The 16,558-nt window shown below is 43.9% G+C and overlaps 1 protein-coding gene across 1 annotated transcript in view; it reads right to left on the bottom strand.

Annotated features, from left to right (window-relative positions):
• LOC115075853 (FXYD domain-containing ion transport regulator 3-like) overlaps positions 1-14,123 on the bottom strand; it is a 50,028-nt gene extending 35,905 nt beyond the window's left edge. The window contains exons 1-3 of the mRNA XM_029576710.1: positions 14,102-14,123; positions 2,510-2,570; positions 1,584-1,616 (exon numbers count right to left, since the gene is read on the bottom strand). Coding sequence (XP_029432570.1) covers positions 1,584-1,616; positions 2,510-2,549 — 73 coding nt within the window. The 5' untranslated portion in view covers positions 2,550-2,570; positions 14,102-14,123. The remainder of the gene's footprint in view (positions 1-1,583; positions 1,617-2,509; positions 2,571-14,101) is intronic.
• Between the last annotated feature and the right edge of the window lie 2,435 nt (positions 14,124-16,558).

Genomic DNA, 16,558 nt, shown 5'->3' with positions numbered 1-16,558 from the left:
ATTTGTGACTACCCAGTAGTGCTCAGTCTGAATTTTAGTCCTAACTTCTGCTTTGAAGATGGGCTCACAGCCACTTATTCTGCCTCCAGCTCTTTCTTCCTCCCTCATGCATCTAATTGTCTGCTTCACAGTGGCAAGGAGGAAGTTCACCAGATGGACGCTGTGTTTTTCTGCTGGAGATTTTCTGATGGGATGACCATAGATGAAGAGGTAAGATAAGAATGTAAGCCAGAACTTCAGGAACAGATTTTTTAGGAAGTTGAAGAAGGGAGTTAACCTGGGGCAGCTCCAGTAGATGTGCTGTACTGACTCTTGGGATGCGCAGAAAGGGTACAGGGTGGGGGCTCCTGAGGTGGCTTCCAACATGCTCTCCGAACATATCGCCCCATGATGGTCCCCACATCTGGAGTGTCAGAATGTCATTAAAAATAAAACAAAAAAAAAACATACCAACTCTTCCATCTCGGCCCTGCCATGTCCTCTAAAATGGGATGCCAGACTGTATACAGTTGAGAGACCAGGGTGAGAAAATTTATGATATGAAAACCAAGTTGTATAGATTTTGCTCGAAATCCCCTCATGATACAGCAGGGATTTCTTGAAGCCTACCGAGGCTTTGGGATAGGGATAAAGGGGTGGACAGGGGAGGGGCTCTGGGGTTGGGACCTATCTGCAGGTCCGGAGGAGGAGGAATGGAAGGAGGGTAGGGACCTCCGGTCTGAGGAGCCTTTCCCAGTAGAGTGGACAGCTTCATGCGTGCCCAGATGTCAATTACCTGAATGGCCCTGGCTATGGACACTAAGTCTCTTTCCCTAGTTTGTCATGTCAGTTCAGTGGGCTACACCCATGAAGTACGGTCAGCTGACCTTTGTGATTCCAGCAGAAGCAAATCGATGGCATACCACAAGGGACTCCCAACATCTCCACGCCTAGAGTGGGTTTGTGAAGAAGAGTCTCTTCCTACTAGTCCTCCGCGGGGACTGCAGACCCCCTGGATGCAAAATTCATATGCAAAAGACTTAAGGTCTCGATAGAAAGACAGCAATGCTGGAAGGTGACAGGTATACTCTTCCAGTTTGATTACAAAAGAGCTGCCTATCATACTGCAACCCACCCACCTGGCGAAAATAAAAATTGGCCAGGGGGTGCCAAGGAGAAGGGTCTGTATACAGAAATCTCTGCAGGGCCTGTAGCCGGAAGGTATGTAGCTGGCACTTCAGGCACACAAGACCCTGTCTGCCTCCCTTTACAGTAAGGGAAAGGGCTCTTGCAGAGACCTAGCGTCTCTTCCAGGTCCAGAAGAAGTCCAGCAGCTTCCTCTGTATGCGGGCGAGGAACTCCTCGGGAGGGCTCAGGGTGGTCAGCAACTGATTCACCACCAAGACTCTCCAAATGGTAGAATAGCAGATGTAGCAGCTTCGACCTTGACCCCAGGCGAGCATCCAGTTCGCTCCAATCTCAGAGCGAGTAAGGAGCCAGACCTCAGAGGCACTTATAAAGGCAGCTTTACAAGACATGTTAGTCCATATGGAGAAGAAGTAAAGACATACAAACAGCACATGGAGGGGGTTAGAGCAGCTTACCTGCAGGATCATTAGCCTTCAGCACTGGAAGAACTTAGAGAGAGAAAAAACAGATGTGGTAAGTTTTCAAACTGCTGGATAAATCCACATTAAACACTTCTATGGCCTCCTCAATCCCCCACTGGTTTTCCTGTCCCAAAGAGAGGCAGGCACCACAGGAAAGAGGAGAAAAGCAGCGAGGGAGGAGAAAAGCTGCTCCTGCTTTCCCCTTGGGGTCCTTGCTGCAGGCGGAAAAATCAGCCAGGGGGCAGCTGTGCTCACCATAAAGAGGCAGAGGACAGAGAGAAGGGTTTAAAAAAGGTAGAATAAGAGGATGACAAGGAACAATAAGAACAAAAGTCAATGGGATGGAAGCAGAGTACGGGATGAGAAGAGAAGGAAAAGAGAAAAAAAGTTAACAAGGTCAAGTACTGCTCTATGTCTTTACATTAGACATTTTTAATATATGTACATAAGATGTAATGAATAGCAATGGTCTACAGTTAACATTTACAGTCCAATTGTCTGTACATTTCTTTTGAGGTGCTGCCCTCTCCCCATAGATTTGGGCTGCCTGCTATATGGATTGCCTTTGCAGACAGAAACCTTTTATCCTACTTGTCATATACTCACAGTAGGATGGGCTGCAGGAGCACTATCCATAGGGGAACTCACAGCTCCTGTAGTCCCAATCTCTCCCAGCAAGAGGAGCACTGGCTGTCATGGGATAGGGGTAGTGGTAAGGGGGCTCTCAGCTCCTGCAGTCTCCATGTCCCCAGCAAGAAGAGCACTGGGGAACGCTCAAGAGCAGTGGTTGTCATGGGATGGGGGTAGTGGTCAGCTCCTGCAGTCACCATGTCCCCAGCAAGAGGCTCTGTAGGAGCTTGGAGGACCATGAAGGATTATTTGTGGGAGAGGCAGAAATGATAGTTGGCTGTTTCTCTTACTTGTTAGAAATAAAAAGAAAGCTCCTGTAACTTTCTGCATCCTGTGAATTCTTGTTGAGCCCTGTAAGAAAAAAAAAAAAGTCAACATTTAGAGAAAATAAGTTGAATTTTGTAAATGTAATCCTACAAAACTCCTCAGAAGTAGTCACGTTTTAAAATGATAGCAGCACTAGTACTGGAAGCTTTCATTCTGCAAATCCTGCAGGCCAGGACTGAGATGCACTGGCAGAACAGGTTAATTCTAGTTAAACATATTTACAAGAACAGGCAAAGCATCCTGAAATCATCATCATCATCATGTAACAATGCAATACTCTCAAGGGCACCGAGGCAAGGTCATAGTTTGAACCTGTGTGCAGGAAATTGTTCTGCATAGGATATGCTATTTCATTTCCTGGGATTTACATCCCCCTATTACATCTTGTGCTCCCCCATGTTCTCCTCCTTTTTTCGGTACCTACTCTTAATGGGCAAAGACTACCTATTCTCACAGACTATTCAGCCTCTCACCTGCCCGTCCTCCTGACAAAGGATCAGTCTCCAGCAGCCATGCCCATCTGGTTCTTTTATTTCCGGTGGCCCCTGCCTCCTCACATTCTCCAGCAGCTGTGCCATGCTGGTTCTCTTATTTATTTGTTTAGCATTTTTATATACCAACTTCCGTTTGCACATCGTATCGGTTTACACATAACTTGAAACTCTGACAGGGGAAACTGTCAGTTAGGCATAGCCTAACTGACATAGCCTCTTATTTCCAATGGATGACCATTAAGCTTGCTGTCCTGCTCACAAAGGATCACGCTCTCCAGCAATTGTGTCACTCTGGATCTATGACTTATCAGCAGCATTTGACAAAGCGATCATACAATGATGCTACAATGTTTAAGAGAAACTGGAGTAGGTGATGTAGTTTTAAAATGGTTTAAGTCTTTTCTTGAAGATTGCAGCTATAAGGTGGTATCTTCAGGTAAATAGGGAGGACGACTAGCCATGGGCTATGAACCAGGAGACCAGGGTTCAAGTCCTGCTGTCACTCCTTGTGACCTTGGGCAAGTCACTTCACCCTCCATTGCCTCAGGTACAAAACTTAGATTGTAAGCCCTCTGGGGATAGGGAAATACCTACAGTACCTGAATATAAACAGATGTGATAGCTCAGATCAAATGTTGGTATATAAAAATAATAAATAAAATATCTAGTTCCTTCAAATTGAAAAAAAGTGGGTGTTCCTCAAGGGTCCTCTCTATCAGCAATTTTGTTTAATAACTGATTGGCCCCTATTGGTCATGCCCTCGCTGATCTGGAGACTGGATATTGAAATTTCACTGACATACGTTCTTTGTACCTGTGAGTGGGACTCAAGAAAATGTGTTTGCTTAAAGTATTTGAATCTGTGCTTGACAAAGAACAAACTTGTCTTTAATAAATGTTGTACCTTGCAAGATAAGCTACATGGAATTTCCAAGAAATTTAGACGTTGATGGGACATCAATTGCTATTAATGATAAAGTGAAAAATCTGGGTTTTATAATGGATACCAAGCTATCACTTTGTCCTTAAGATTTAAAAAGAAAGGTAATACAAACCTCATACTTTAAACTGCAGATACTTAGAAGAATTTGACCCTTTTGGGATGTTTCAGACTTTAAAAGTGAGTCACTCCATAGCTTTGTGCACCATTGATTATTGTAGAGCTCTTTGTTTGGGTTCTCCAAAAATGCCATTCAACAATACGCACAAAACTCTGCCGTGAGAATAATGGAATTTGCTCTATTTTCACATTACGCCATATCTATTAAAACATCCTTGGCTTCCTATGGCCTGGCGGATTACATTTAGAGTTTTAATGATGGCAGACAAAGAGTGAAAGGCATTGCACCTCATAGTATGAATACTGCTCTTAAGATGTACGGTCAGGATCCCAATTCAACCTAGATGTTCCTTCGTTTAAGTGTCTTAGTCTAGAAGAGTCTAGGGATCGTCGTTTTTTGTGTTCAGGGACCAATACTGTGGACTACATTATCTAAACAGTTAAAAAAAAGAAACAGTCTTAATTGATTTTAGGAAGATGCTAAAGGTCTATTTACACAGGCTCATCAGTTATAACATTTAAATACCTCGCATGATTAATTGGATCTATTAGATAAATTTTAATTTTTGCTGTTTTTTTGACTATGTATATTTATTAATCGCCTAGAATTGTAGATAAGCCAGAGCAGGAAAAACTCAGCAACTAAAGTACTTCCCTATCTACTGATCCCTAGCCATCATCCTCTTGCAGAAGGTATCAATTCCCAGCATGTAGAAAGCGGGTAATAAATAGTTTTAAATAAAATATACATTTTGCGATAGTAAAGTTTAGTATTTGAAAGTCTTGGAATTGTGAATTAGCAGAAGTCACGAGCACTGGTTCCTAAGTAAGGAGTCACTGGTGTTTGATGGGAGAGGGTGTTAAAAGGCAAGTGTTATTAGAAAGGAGATTAGACGATAAAGCCAAGTGGTAATATATTTGCAGCGAATCCTTAGAAGCACAGATAAATAGGAAAGCAAAAAACTGAGTAAACCTCAATCTAGAGGGATTGCTGACAGCAGAATCTTCGTCTGCTGGTGGGAAATTAGACTTGCTGGAAAAGAAAAAGTTTAAATTTTGAATTTTCTTTTTTCTTAAAAGGGTTAAACTGGCCTGTATATTGCGTGTTAGTTTTTGGGTTTTTTCCAGAATAATTTTTATTTTGCAGTGCATTCAAAATGAACAGAGTATGTGGCATCATTGAGGTGGAAGACAATGATAGTATAACATACTGTGGGGGAAAACCCCAGAGTACACAAATTGGGAGAACTTCCTCCCCCAAGACACCAGACAGTGTCATAACCTCACGGCAGGTCTCCGTTTTGTAAAAGTCAGACCCCCCCTACCCTTACAAACAAACCAAGCAGACCTCCTTGCTCAGCCATACCAACATACAGTCCACTGACCTCTCACAACACAAGCATACCCAGGCACACAATGCATTCATCCTCTCACTTTCACACGATCCCTACCCATTCCACCCTACCCCTAGAGGCCAAAGGAGACTACTGCCAGGTTAAGTTAACAGAGGAAAGTCGGGTGCTGCAACGGAAAGAGGGCAAGCCCATGGAGCAGCCCCTACACTTCAAATATATTACAGCCAACACATCTTATAACACATCTGTAAGCAGGCTGCAAACATGCCTAGCAAAATAAAAGGATATCAAGGAGCAGAAATGATGACCATTTAGTTTGATACCCAGTAGCAAAGAGATTGGTTTTGTATATCAGAAAGTAGTAATTTAAAACAGATAGCCCAGGGGAGATCTAAGATGGCGCAGAGATGAGAGGATGCTGAATTTAGAGCTCCCACAGGCTGGTTGTTGAAAATTGCCTTCAAGAAATGCCTCATACCAAAAGAAAGGGGAGAATTAGAGAAGGTTCCTCGGCCTCTCAGAATCCTCCCCTAGTTCAAACCACCATCAGAGGGTTTTACTCACCAGCAGAAAGGAGAACCCCGGAGCGTCCCGCTGAAGCAGTTCGTGGAGAGCAGACACCTCTGCTTATGGGAGAAACAACTCTTAGTCCCAGGGCACAGACGCCCTCCTCCCCTCCATCAAATGCCACAGCAGCTGGCCCGGAATCACTTCAGAGACAGATGGCGTGTATTGAAGTGAGGACCTCCGAGGAGGGCCAGGCTGGGAATATCAAGGGTGCTGCTTTGGAGAGGGGAATGTTAACTTCTTTCCCGACGAGGGGAGGGCTAAACATAGAGGGTTAACGACCCGTTGGGGGTATAGGTACCACCCGGAAATAATCATCGCAGGGACCAGTAGTCCAAGTGGATCCAAATATTTCAATGCAAATATTAACTTTTTCTCTTCCAAAACTGTTAGAGAAACCAAATATAATAACTTTAGATTCTCTGTGGTTTGCAATCTCTAGTCTGCAAAATTTGATTGTGAACTTAACTGAAGCAGTAAAAGGAACACAGGTGCAATTTAATACCCTGATGCCTGTAGTTACAACACATACAGAAAAGTTAGAACAAGTGGAAATGAACCTCAAGCAAGTAAAATCTGTTCAAAGTACTATGATACAAGGGGAAATGATACTGAATAGAAGAATTGAGACCTTAGAAAATGAAGCAAGATACCTCAATTTAAGAGTATTAAACTTCCCAAAATGTAAAATGATATCACCTAAAGAGCAATTCAAGCATTATTTGAAGGAAGTTCTATTGATCTCTATGGAAGAACAACCTCCACCAACAAAAGTCTATTTTTTACTTGGATTTAAAGTGGAGTCTGAAAAGCAACAGGATATTAAGGAAAGCACCTTAAATATAACTGAGTTACTGAAGACTTCATTCGAATCTCAAGTAGAAGAAAGGAGCACGTTACTTGTAAATTTTGTGTTACCCTTAGATAGGGATAACAAAAGAGAACCTCCCCATACTTGGGACAGAGAATATGGGTGTACCCATCGAGCTGTCAAGCTCGCAAGCAGGCCAGCTTCACAGTGAAATTATCAACCAGTGAGCCATTCCCCCACAAAACATAATTTCTGGCACCCCCCTGTCTCCCTAGAGCATTCAAGGGTCCGATAATTTAGTCGTGCCCTCTTACATACCCAAATAAATTTCTGGAAGGCAGACTGAAGCTATTGCAAGTCTTTACCCAGTAGCCAGCAAGGGAACATATGTAACTTGTACGGAAGTTTGGGACAATCGTCATTTTCAGAAGGGCACAGCATCCAAATAATGACAGGGGCAGCGATTGCCGTGCCACTAACTGCGCCCCTATGTCTGTGAGCGTTTCCCATATGTGTTCAACTCATAGAGAGCAGTTAAATCTCTGGGTATCTAGACCCCCAAATATTTGAGCTTGTTTGGAGCCCAGGAGAAGGGAAACGTTCCAGTGCAGGTTTGTTGTAACTGGGGGTCTAATGAGTGCTTTCTATTTCAAAAAATTGATGCATAACCCTGCTATGTCATGAAATTGAGAAGACATTTTTATTATAGCAGGAATACTACAGTGGGGACGGCCCACAAACAAAAGGATATCACAGTGAGGGCGAACTCCAGTCCTCGAGTGCCACAAACAGGCCAGGTTTTCAGAATATCTACAATGAATATGCTTGAGAGTGATTTGCATGCATTGCCACCATTGCGAGTATAGTATTCAACCGGGCTGCTAACACTGCCGCTAGGATTTTGATATCGACATCGATTAGCGAAATAGGGCAATAAGACCCTACTTCGTAGGGATCTTTACCTTTTTTGGTAGGAGAACAATAGTGGACTGGTTATCTGTCAGGTTTATGGATTTACTAGAGATAGAGACTATTGTAGTAAGACACTAGTGCCAGCAGAAGAGGGAACTTCAATATTTTGTAAAGTGCAGGCCCCAGACCATCTTGGCCTGCCGCCTTACCAAGCTTCAATCCCTGTATTACTGAGTATATTTCCCCATCTTTAATAGACGCATTTAGTGTCACCATTTGATCACTAGATAACTTTGGCCAGGGGAGGTCATGAAAAAAGGTACTTGAGGTATCGATACCCCTAGACTTCTTGCGGTATAAGGCATTGTAATACTCTCACACACATTCATTCTCACTTGCACCTTTACTCCTCTCATTCTCCCAGTGTTGCAGGACTCAACACCGTGCATTTCTTCTTTAAACCCTTGCGGCTCGATGCATCTCCTTCAGCCGTGTGAGCCCGATGCTGCTGCTTCTTCTTGGCGCACGTGGCTCCATATTCCTTCTTCAGCCGCAGCCCAGGATGGTGTTCACAGCAGTCTTGATTGTCTTGGGCTGCCATGGGATAGAATCTGTGGCAGCTTCTTTGGCCACAGCCCACGCCCACCTTCTGACCTCACAGATGCTGACCCTCATTGCTCCTCCTTCGTGCCTGTGCGACTCCTGCAATCTTCTTCATGGGCTGAATGAGCAGGATGTTGGCCCAGAGATCCAGCAATTTCTCTAGAATTGGGAGAGTTCCCACGTACGACTTCCGGTTGGCAGAATATTGGTAATTACTGTCCCAAGCTTTTTGATTTGCTAGGAGAGGATCTTATCTTTGGTCTCTGTTAGAGAGATAGTTAAAGCCTTTGGTCCCAAGGTAATAAATCAATTTAAAAAAAATGATTAAAACAAAACCAAACCCCACCCAACCTCTTATTCTCCCATCGTGTATGTACTGGAAGTGATCAGGTTGCTGACGTGGGACATCTCTGTTGCAGAAATAAGAATGCAGTTCTGAGGGGGGACAGGGGGAGAAAACACCTGTACCAGATCATTTGGAAAGGAAACATTTTAATTCTCTCAAGCTGGTAAAATGCCCTGAAGTCTCTAAAACAAAAGGATTCACTGACTCACTTTTCATGGAAAGTTGTATATGACAGCGTAATAGGAGCACAGTCCTATCTTACATATAAATAAGTTTGAATTTGTAGCTTTTGTAAGAAGTCTGGTCTCTATTAAGAAGCTGGGAAAAAAAACAATTTGTAGGCAGGCATAACAGAGGAACAAAACTGAAAAAAAAAAAAAAGATTTGAAAAGATGCTGTAATATTTCTCCAGTATTAATGTAATTAGATGTCTTGCTTTGCTGCTTTGTCATCTCTTAACGATGGACTGCTATTTTAACTCTTTATGCACTTTCTGGTCAATAACCTATGCTAATATACTCTGTTACATCCATTTGTATATAAACTTGAATATCTTTACAATTAAAAAAAACAAACAAACTGGAGAGCAGTAGTGAGAGAGAGCTGCATGTTGGAATGGCAGAGCAGCCCTTAAATAGTTTGGGTAAAAGTCACAGTATTTTTGTATCACTTGTTAAATGTTCATTAAAAAGTAATGAATGTCTGAGCTTGGATGAAGCAAATGAAAGAAGGGAGGGCTTCACTGACTGACTAAGAGTCTGGCACATCTGCCCCAGCAGCGGGATCCCAGCCTTGTGCAACACGTTGGGGCCTGCAGGAAGCAGGCAGAGGCAGAGTCCCAGGGCAGGAAGTTGCTCTCACCGGCCTGGACAGAGTTTCTTACATTAGCAGGGATCACATGCTACCATACAGCATTATGCATGATTCACACAACTTTTTCACAGCCTTGGAAGGCACTTAAAGTGCCATTTTGCATAAAGACACAAAAATAACCCAATCCATGCTTTGAAAGAGGAGGAGGAAGGCAGAAGGGTTGAACTGTGCTGCTTATGCAGCCTCAGTGCATGCTGCAAATTGAAATCATAGAAAGTTGTTTCACCAGGGAATTAGTCGTCATTTCATTTATCCAGCACACATTCCCAAACATCCCACAAAAGGAGTTTCAGCAGCTGTGACTGGTACAGCAGGGAGTCCTGTGGAACCGCACCCAGCTCTGGCAGAATCCAGCCTATTCCTCCCCCTCCACCAGGGAGGGAGAACAAAGATGAGAGGCAAGGCCTTTCCCTTAAGCCATTCACACTCAGCCCAGGCAGGGGCAAAAAAATACAATCAAAGCGAGATCATGCATTCAAAACATCTGGGATGGGAGGAAACCTAGTCAAGAGGGCTTTAATTTACCTGTGTCTGCAATTATTTTAAATTTCATAAAAAGAAATACAAACAGCTCAGAAAAGGGAAGTAATTAAAATACGGTGCTCAAATGATTCCATTAAACCTTTTTCAGGCTGCCATTAGCTAGAATTGCACCTCTGTGAAAGGAGTGGTTTTCTATAAAGTTAAGTTCTGTAGGTAGAATATGGCACTGAAAAGTCACTGGGTATAACATATGATGACTGGGCCACCCATTGGGCAATTCTGAGATGGGAAATGCTGGGAAACCTCTGGTGCAGTGAGACTCCCTGTGCAGAACTGCCCCAGTGCTGACCTAGCACCATCACACATGCTCTGCACAGTGCATACACTTTTTCCCACACTGGAGGGAGGCACAATTTTCAGAGGACGCATCTGAGTGGATAAACACATGCGGCAAAAGTCCTTCCAAAGATTGCTGTAAGTTTTAAAGGCACGGGGGAGGGGAATGAGGTGAGGCATGGGGGTATCTTGCTGGTGTGGCAGACAATACCTCGGCAAATGGAGTTGCCTCACATTTTGAAATCTATCATTGCTCACTGCTTCAATGGCAGGGAGAAAAGAGGAAAGGAAGAACGATTCAGACAGCAACCAAAAAAAAAGACATGAACTGTAGGGTCTGGGAAAACACTCGAGCATGGGGGTAACTTGCTTGATGCGGCGGTTTCTGCCCTTAACAAGAGGCTCGATGGAACGCCAACACTGCTCTCTGATTCAGTGGCAAGAGGGGAGGGAAACTGGTCTCAAACAGTAACCAGCGAGAGCCCTGACCTTGGCGGTCTGATAGGAATCGGAAACTGATAACTATCAGGCCGGCATTTGGACGCGCGTTTTCGACGCGCTAGCTTTACCCCTTATTCAGTAAGGAGTAATAGTGCGTCCAACCCCCCCGAAACTAATAACGCCCGCAACATGCAAATGCATATTGATGGCCCTATTAGTTATGCCCGCACGATTCAGAAAGTAAAATGTGCAGCCAAGCCGCACATTTTACTTTAAGAAATGAGCACCTACCCAAAGGCTGGCGTTAATTTAGGCCGGCACCAGGAAAGTGCACAGAAAAGCAGTAAAAACTACTTTTCTGTACACCCTCCGACTTAATATCATGGCGTTAGGGTTAGGACAAGATTCTGAGACCAATGATTAAAAAAACAAGGGAAAAATCATTTAGAGCGGATCTTTGTGAAATCATTTATATCCCTAATCTGAAGGTCTCTTTATAAGCTCCATTACCTTGGGTTTCTTGATTTCTGTTAGTGTGTTTTTCACCTGGGTATTTTCTGGTTCTGATATTTTATAACACGTGCATAAGTTATACATTAGCAGTGTCCCTGGGTGTAGGCCAACGCGCACATGCACCAGTTTGAAAGTTACTGTCCCTAACTCTGGGGTTAATGAAAGGGGATTTGTATCTCTTTCTCTCTCAGGGAGGACCTCCAGAAGGAGCGTGCCCTGGCTTAATAGAAATTGGTGAATTGTGTCACTCTCTCTGCAGTCTGCAAGAGCCTAGCTCCAGAATCAAAGCAGGAGATGCCAGCAGGGAGGAGCTGGCTGCTGAAGGATTAAGTACTCCCTGGCATCTCTTTTCAGGAAGGAACATTCGTTTTTACTTAATATGGTACAGGAGAAGCAGCATAGAGAGGCAGAGCCATTTTAAAAGGATGTGGTGTTTTGTTGGTGTTAATTCGTAGCCCTGTAGTACATGGAAATCCTCCGTAATCAGTGATTTTTAAGACTTTTTCTTTGACTGCTGGAACCCTTGAAACAAAGGTTTTTTTTCTTGTTTGAAGAAGCCACTGAGTGAGGCCCTTCTTAAATCAAGGAGTGGATTTCTTGGAGGCATTTGTCAGGCAGTAGCAGTCAGGCTGGGAAGTGTTTGTGGTGTTGCTCTTACAGTTCAGCATGAGAAATAAGGTCCTTACGTCTGGGCCACCAGCATCTGCTCAGCCCCTACCCAGCAGTGGCGTAGCCACGGGTGGGCCTGGGTGGGCAAGTGCCCACCCAACTTAGACCCAGGCCCACCCAACTAGCACAGGAACTGCAAGGCTGTCGCGGGATCCCATCCCCGCGACAGCGAACAAGAGAACCCACGCCTCGCGCGCCATCACGGCACACGTGGGGAAGCGCTGCTGCGGCCGTATGGCCACCGGTCTTCCTGTCGGTGGGGGGGAGGGAGAAGCGGACGTTGGTGCGCTGCGCTTCCGCTCCCCCCCCCCCCGACAGGAAGGTCGGCGGGCCATACCGCCCGACGCCCGAAGAAGATAGCAGGAGGCCGGTGGCAGCAGGAGAGGCAGCTGATCTTCCTGCTTTGGGGGAGAAAGCGGAAGCTCTGCGCAGCGCTTCCGCTCCCCAAACAGAAGTACGGCTCACCGTTTGACCCGAAGATAGCAGGAGAACGGGTGGCAGCAGGAGAGGCAGCTGATCTTCCTGCATTGGGGGGAGGAAGCGGAAGCTGTGCACGTGCTTGAATGTGTATGTGTGGATGAGAATGGGAGTGTGTGTGGGTGAAAACTGGAGCCTGGGTGTGTATGTGGGTGAGAATGGAAGCTTGAATATGTGGGTGAATGGGAGCTTGAATGTGTGTATATATGGGTGAGAATGAGAGCCTGGGTTTGTGTGGGTGGGTGAGAATGGAAGCTTGAATATGTGGATAAGAATGGGTGCTTGAATGTGTGTATGTGTGGGTGAGAATAGTACCTTAAATGTGTATATGTATGGATGAGAATGGGAGCTTGAATATGTGTGGGTGAGACTGGAGCATGGGTTTGTGGGTGAGAATGGGAGTCTGGGTTTATGTGTGTGGGTGAGAATGGGTGCCTGGATGTGCGTCTGTGTGTGCATAAGAATATAAGCCTGGGGAGGGGTGAGAAAGTGAGAACTTGAATGTGAGCTTGTGGGGGGGGTGGGGGAGAGCATATGAGAGTGACAGCTTGAGTGTGTGAGAGGGAGTCTGTGAGAGAAAGCGTGTATGTGTGTGTGTGTGTGTGGGGAAGGGAAGAAGACAGTAATAGAAGAAAGACACTGAAAAGGAATTAGGAAATGAGCTATAAGGGAAAAAATGGGAAAAAGAGACCAGGACCAACTGATTAGAAAAATACAAAGATCAGACAACAAAGGTAAAAATATATATCTATATTTTGAGATGTTAGCAATTTAAATATAAGCAACACAACCGCTCTCTCAAAATTTATGGACAGGTAGGTGCCGTGTATAAAATCGTAATAATAAGAAGGCTAAAGTACCACAAATCACCGTGAATTATGTTTGTATCATTAAGTAAACCTCATACTTAGGCGTAGATGTGAATGCTATGCTGCATAATTTGCCATTATTTATCAGTAAAAAAACAACTAGTAGACCTGCATGCCTACAGCCCACCCAAAAAATCAATTCTGGCTACGCCACTGCTACCCAGGCATCAGAATCTCTAGCATTTCACGTGCCCCAAAGGGGCTACAAACACCCACAGAACAGCCCTGCAGTACCTGAAGTGGCGGAAAGGTGCACTAGGAATGAAATAAATACAAGCTTGGGAAACTTTCATGTTTTACTTTAGACAGGGCCTTCTGACTAAAAGATCCCAAGCCTTTTCAGATCTTTGCCTGATGTAAGGTTGCCCACGCCTGACAGTCTGACATATTTGTCCTGATAACTCCCAACTTTTTATGCAGGCATCTCTTTTACCTAAAATGTACACCCTTCCAGCCCCCCTACCAGATCCGTAGCGATTTAAGGCACCTCCTAGACACAAATACATACAGCGTTCCCACCAAGAAAGCCTGCGTGGAATACAACGCAGTAAAATATAATAAAACAGATTTTAAAATAAGACAAAGCCACATAACTGTACACAGCTATTTGCTACACTTTAGGATACATCTATTTTTATTAAATTACACAGGCTTCATTCTCCTGAGAGCTTTATTAGAAGCCAAAGCAGCTGCAAAAACAAAAAAACATCTAAAGCAAAGTTTGAGCCAGAAGCCCTAGCAATTACCTCCTGGGGGACGGACCCATGTTTTTCTCCAGGATGTTTAAATCAGCTGAAAGTAAAACATAGTAAAGATCTCATTTAACCAAGCACAGACTTACCCCAGGAAGAGAAAATCCGTGGCACACAAGGCAGAAGGAAAAGATAGATTTGCCAGTTCTAGGCAGCAGAAACAGGCGGGGACACACCCAATGCAAACAGACAGAGGTGAAAACAGGTCTGACTTGTCCCTGTGCCTCCTTCTCCCCCAGGATGGGATTACAGGGCTAGGACAGCCTCCCTCTCTCTTAAAGACACATCCCTGGCGAGTCCTGCATTCTTGGGAAATATTTTCCTTGTCTTAACAACCAAATTTCTCCATCTAAATACAGTTGTCAGCTCAGGCGATGTGAGAGGAATAGGCTGAGCTGCGCCTGCTGTGAGCAGAGGTATTTGTAGAACTGATTTCCCTGGCAGAGCCTGTGCTGTGTTCGCCTTCTGCGCCTGCTGCACAGATTTAAAAAAAAAAATAAATTCAGATATTTAGATTTCTATAAGCAGTATAATTGTGATTTATTTTAGTTAAGTTGTGTTGCAGTATCTGTCTTCATTTGTATTTAATTTTATTTAATTAGACTTTTATATTATTTATTTTATAGGAAGGCAGCTGCTCCATAAGTACTCTTCTCCTCCCCCCATTTAATTTGCTCACTGCTTTGTTTCTGATTATGGACACTTTTTTTTTTTTTTTAGGTTTAGGGTGAGTTTTATTCTAGGCAGGGTTAGTTTTAGGGCACATTTCCTTTGTTTGCTTTGCAGCTTTACATTCTTTTGCACGCTCCTTTTTAGTCTTCCAAAGGAGACTGAAACAAAGTTAACTAAATCTAATTATAGGGGAACGATATAGAATAATGTTTTTACATTTTATTTGAATGTTATAGGTTTAAAGAGCTCTTACCTTTTATTTTCTTGCTGTGCTAATCAATCAGACACCTGCTGCAGCAGCCCTCTCCGTGTAGCCAGGAACCCATGCACATTTTTTAAGTGAGTTTCATTTCTAGGGTTGCCAACTTTTCCACAGACCTGACTGGACACTTGAGTATGCTGGGGGGGCGGGGGGAGAGGAATCACAAGGAGGTGTGTTTGTTCCCCCCTCATTTGCATTAATTTGCTTTTTTTTTTTTTTATCATCCACCTTGATCTCGTATCAGGCCTAGTTAAACATGCATTGTTTATGGGCTTGGCCCTCAGAAAGCCATGAATAAATTAAATTACTATTACAAAATTTTAAACTTCTCAGACAAAAACAGGATGAACTGCCAGCACTCAAACAGTAACAACCTTACTCATAAAAAGGCAACACTACAAATGTTACAGCAAACCTTAAAACACCAATACACTTCCTATTATGGAAAAAGAACAAATCAAGCTGCAACAGATTTCCTGCACAGTAGCTACATGCTAGCATGCTACTGCCTCACTTTAGTCACACATGTGGAGTCAGGTACTTGCCAAAAATAGAATAAAGAGACCATAGTATAAATAAACACATATGACAAGAACTGAACTGGAAATGCAACTCTACATGCAGTGCAATAATGGAACCTCTAATGTGTAAAAGCTCATTTAAACTTAAAAACTTTATAAAATTTCCCAACCACCAATAAAATATTTAAAAACAGCAAACTAATCAAATAACACCCAATATTTAAGGATTTATAAACCTCCAACTCTCTATACCTGGAAACTTTTGATTTTCAATCATTCTGAGATTATCATGGATTACTGGGGAGTGCAAGGAGGCGAGGGGGATGCATAAACTTTCTTCTTTCATATACACACGTTTATTCTCTCATACACACGCTCCCTCTCCCTAATATACACACGTTTGTTCTCTCATACACACACTCCCTCTCTCTCAATGGATGCACTGCCACACAGACTTACTCTATCACAGTTGGTCACCCTACCCTTCACAGGCTCCCTCTGTCCTCTCAATCACACACCCTTACACAGGCTCCCTGTCTCTCGCATACACATGCACCTTCAGATAGGCTCCATCTCTTGTGATTGTTTTATTGTAATCCTTGCTGAACAAATTTTTTCAGACGTGGCAGAGGAGTAGTCTAGTAGTTAGAGCCGCAGGGAGGCCAGGGTTCAAATCCCACTGTCGTTCCTTGTGACTTTGGGCAAGTCACTTTTCTCTCTGGTGCCTCAGGTACAAACTTAGATTATGAGCTTTCTGGGGACAGATAAATAACTAGAGTAGCTGAATGTAATCTGATTTGAAGCTGCAAGGACTTCCTTCCTTCTGAATTCCACTCCTCTTGAAGATGCTTGCTACTCTGTACTTCGTTCCTGAACTCCGGTACTTGGACGCTTTAGGTACCCGCTCCTCGGGGGCCTTGTCACGTTCTGGCTATCCGCTCCTCGGAGACTCCTGCCTGGAGACTCCTTCTACCTGATTGGGACCTAACTATGTTC

This window comes from Rhinatrema bivittatum, chromosome 14, assembly GCF_901001135.1.
Source record: "Rhinatrema bivittatum chromosome 14, aRhiBiv1.1, whole genome shotgun sequence".
Lineage (NCBI taxonomy): Eukaryota > Metazoa > Chordata > Amphibia > Gymnophiona > Rhinatrematidae > Rhinatrema > Rhinatrema bivittatum.
The sequence above is the reverse complement of the archived record's forward strand: the minus strand, read 5'-3'. Positions and strand labels throughout refer to the sequence as shown.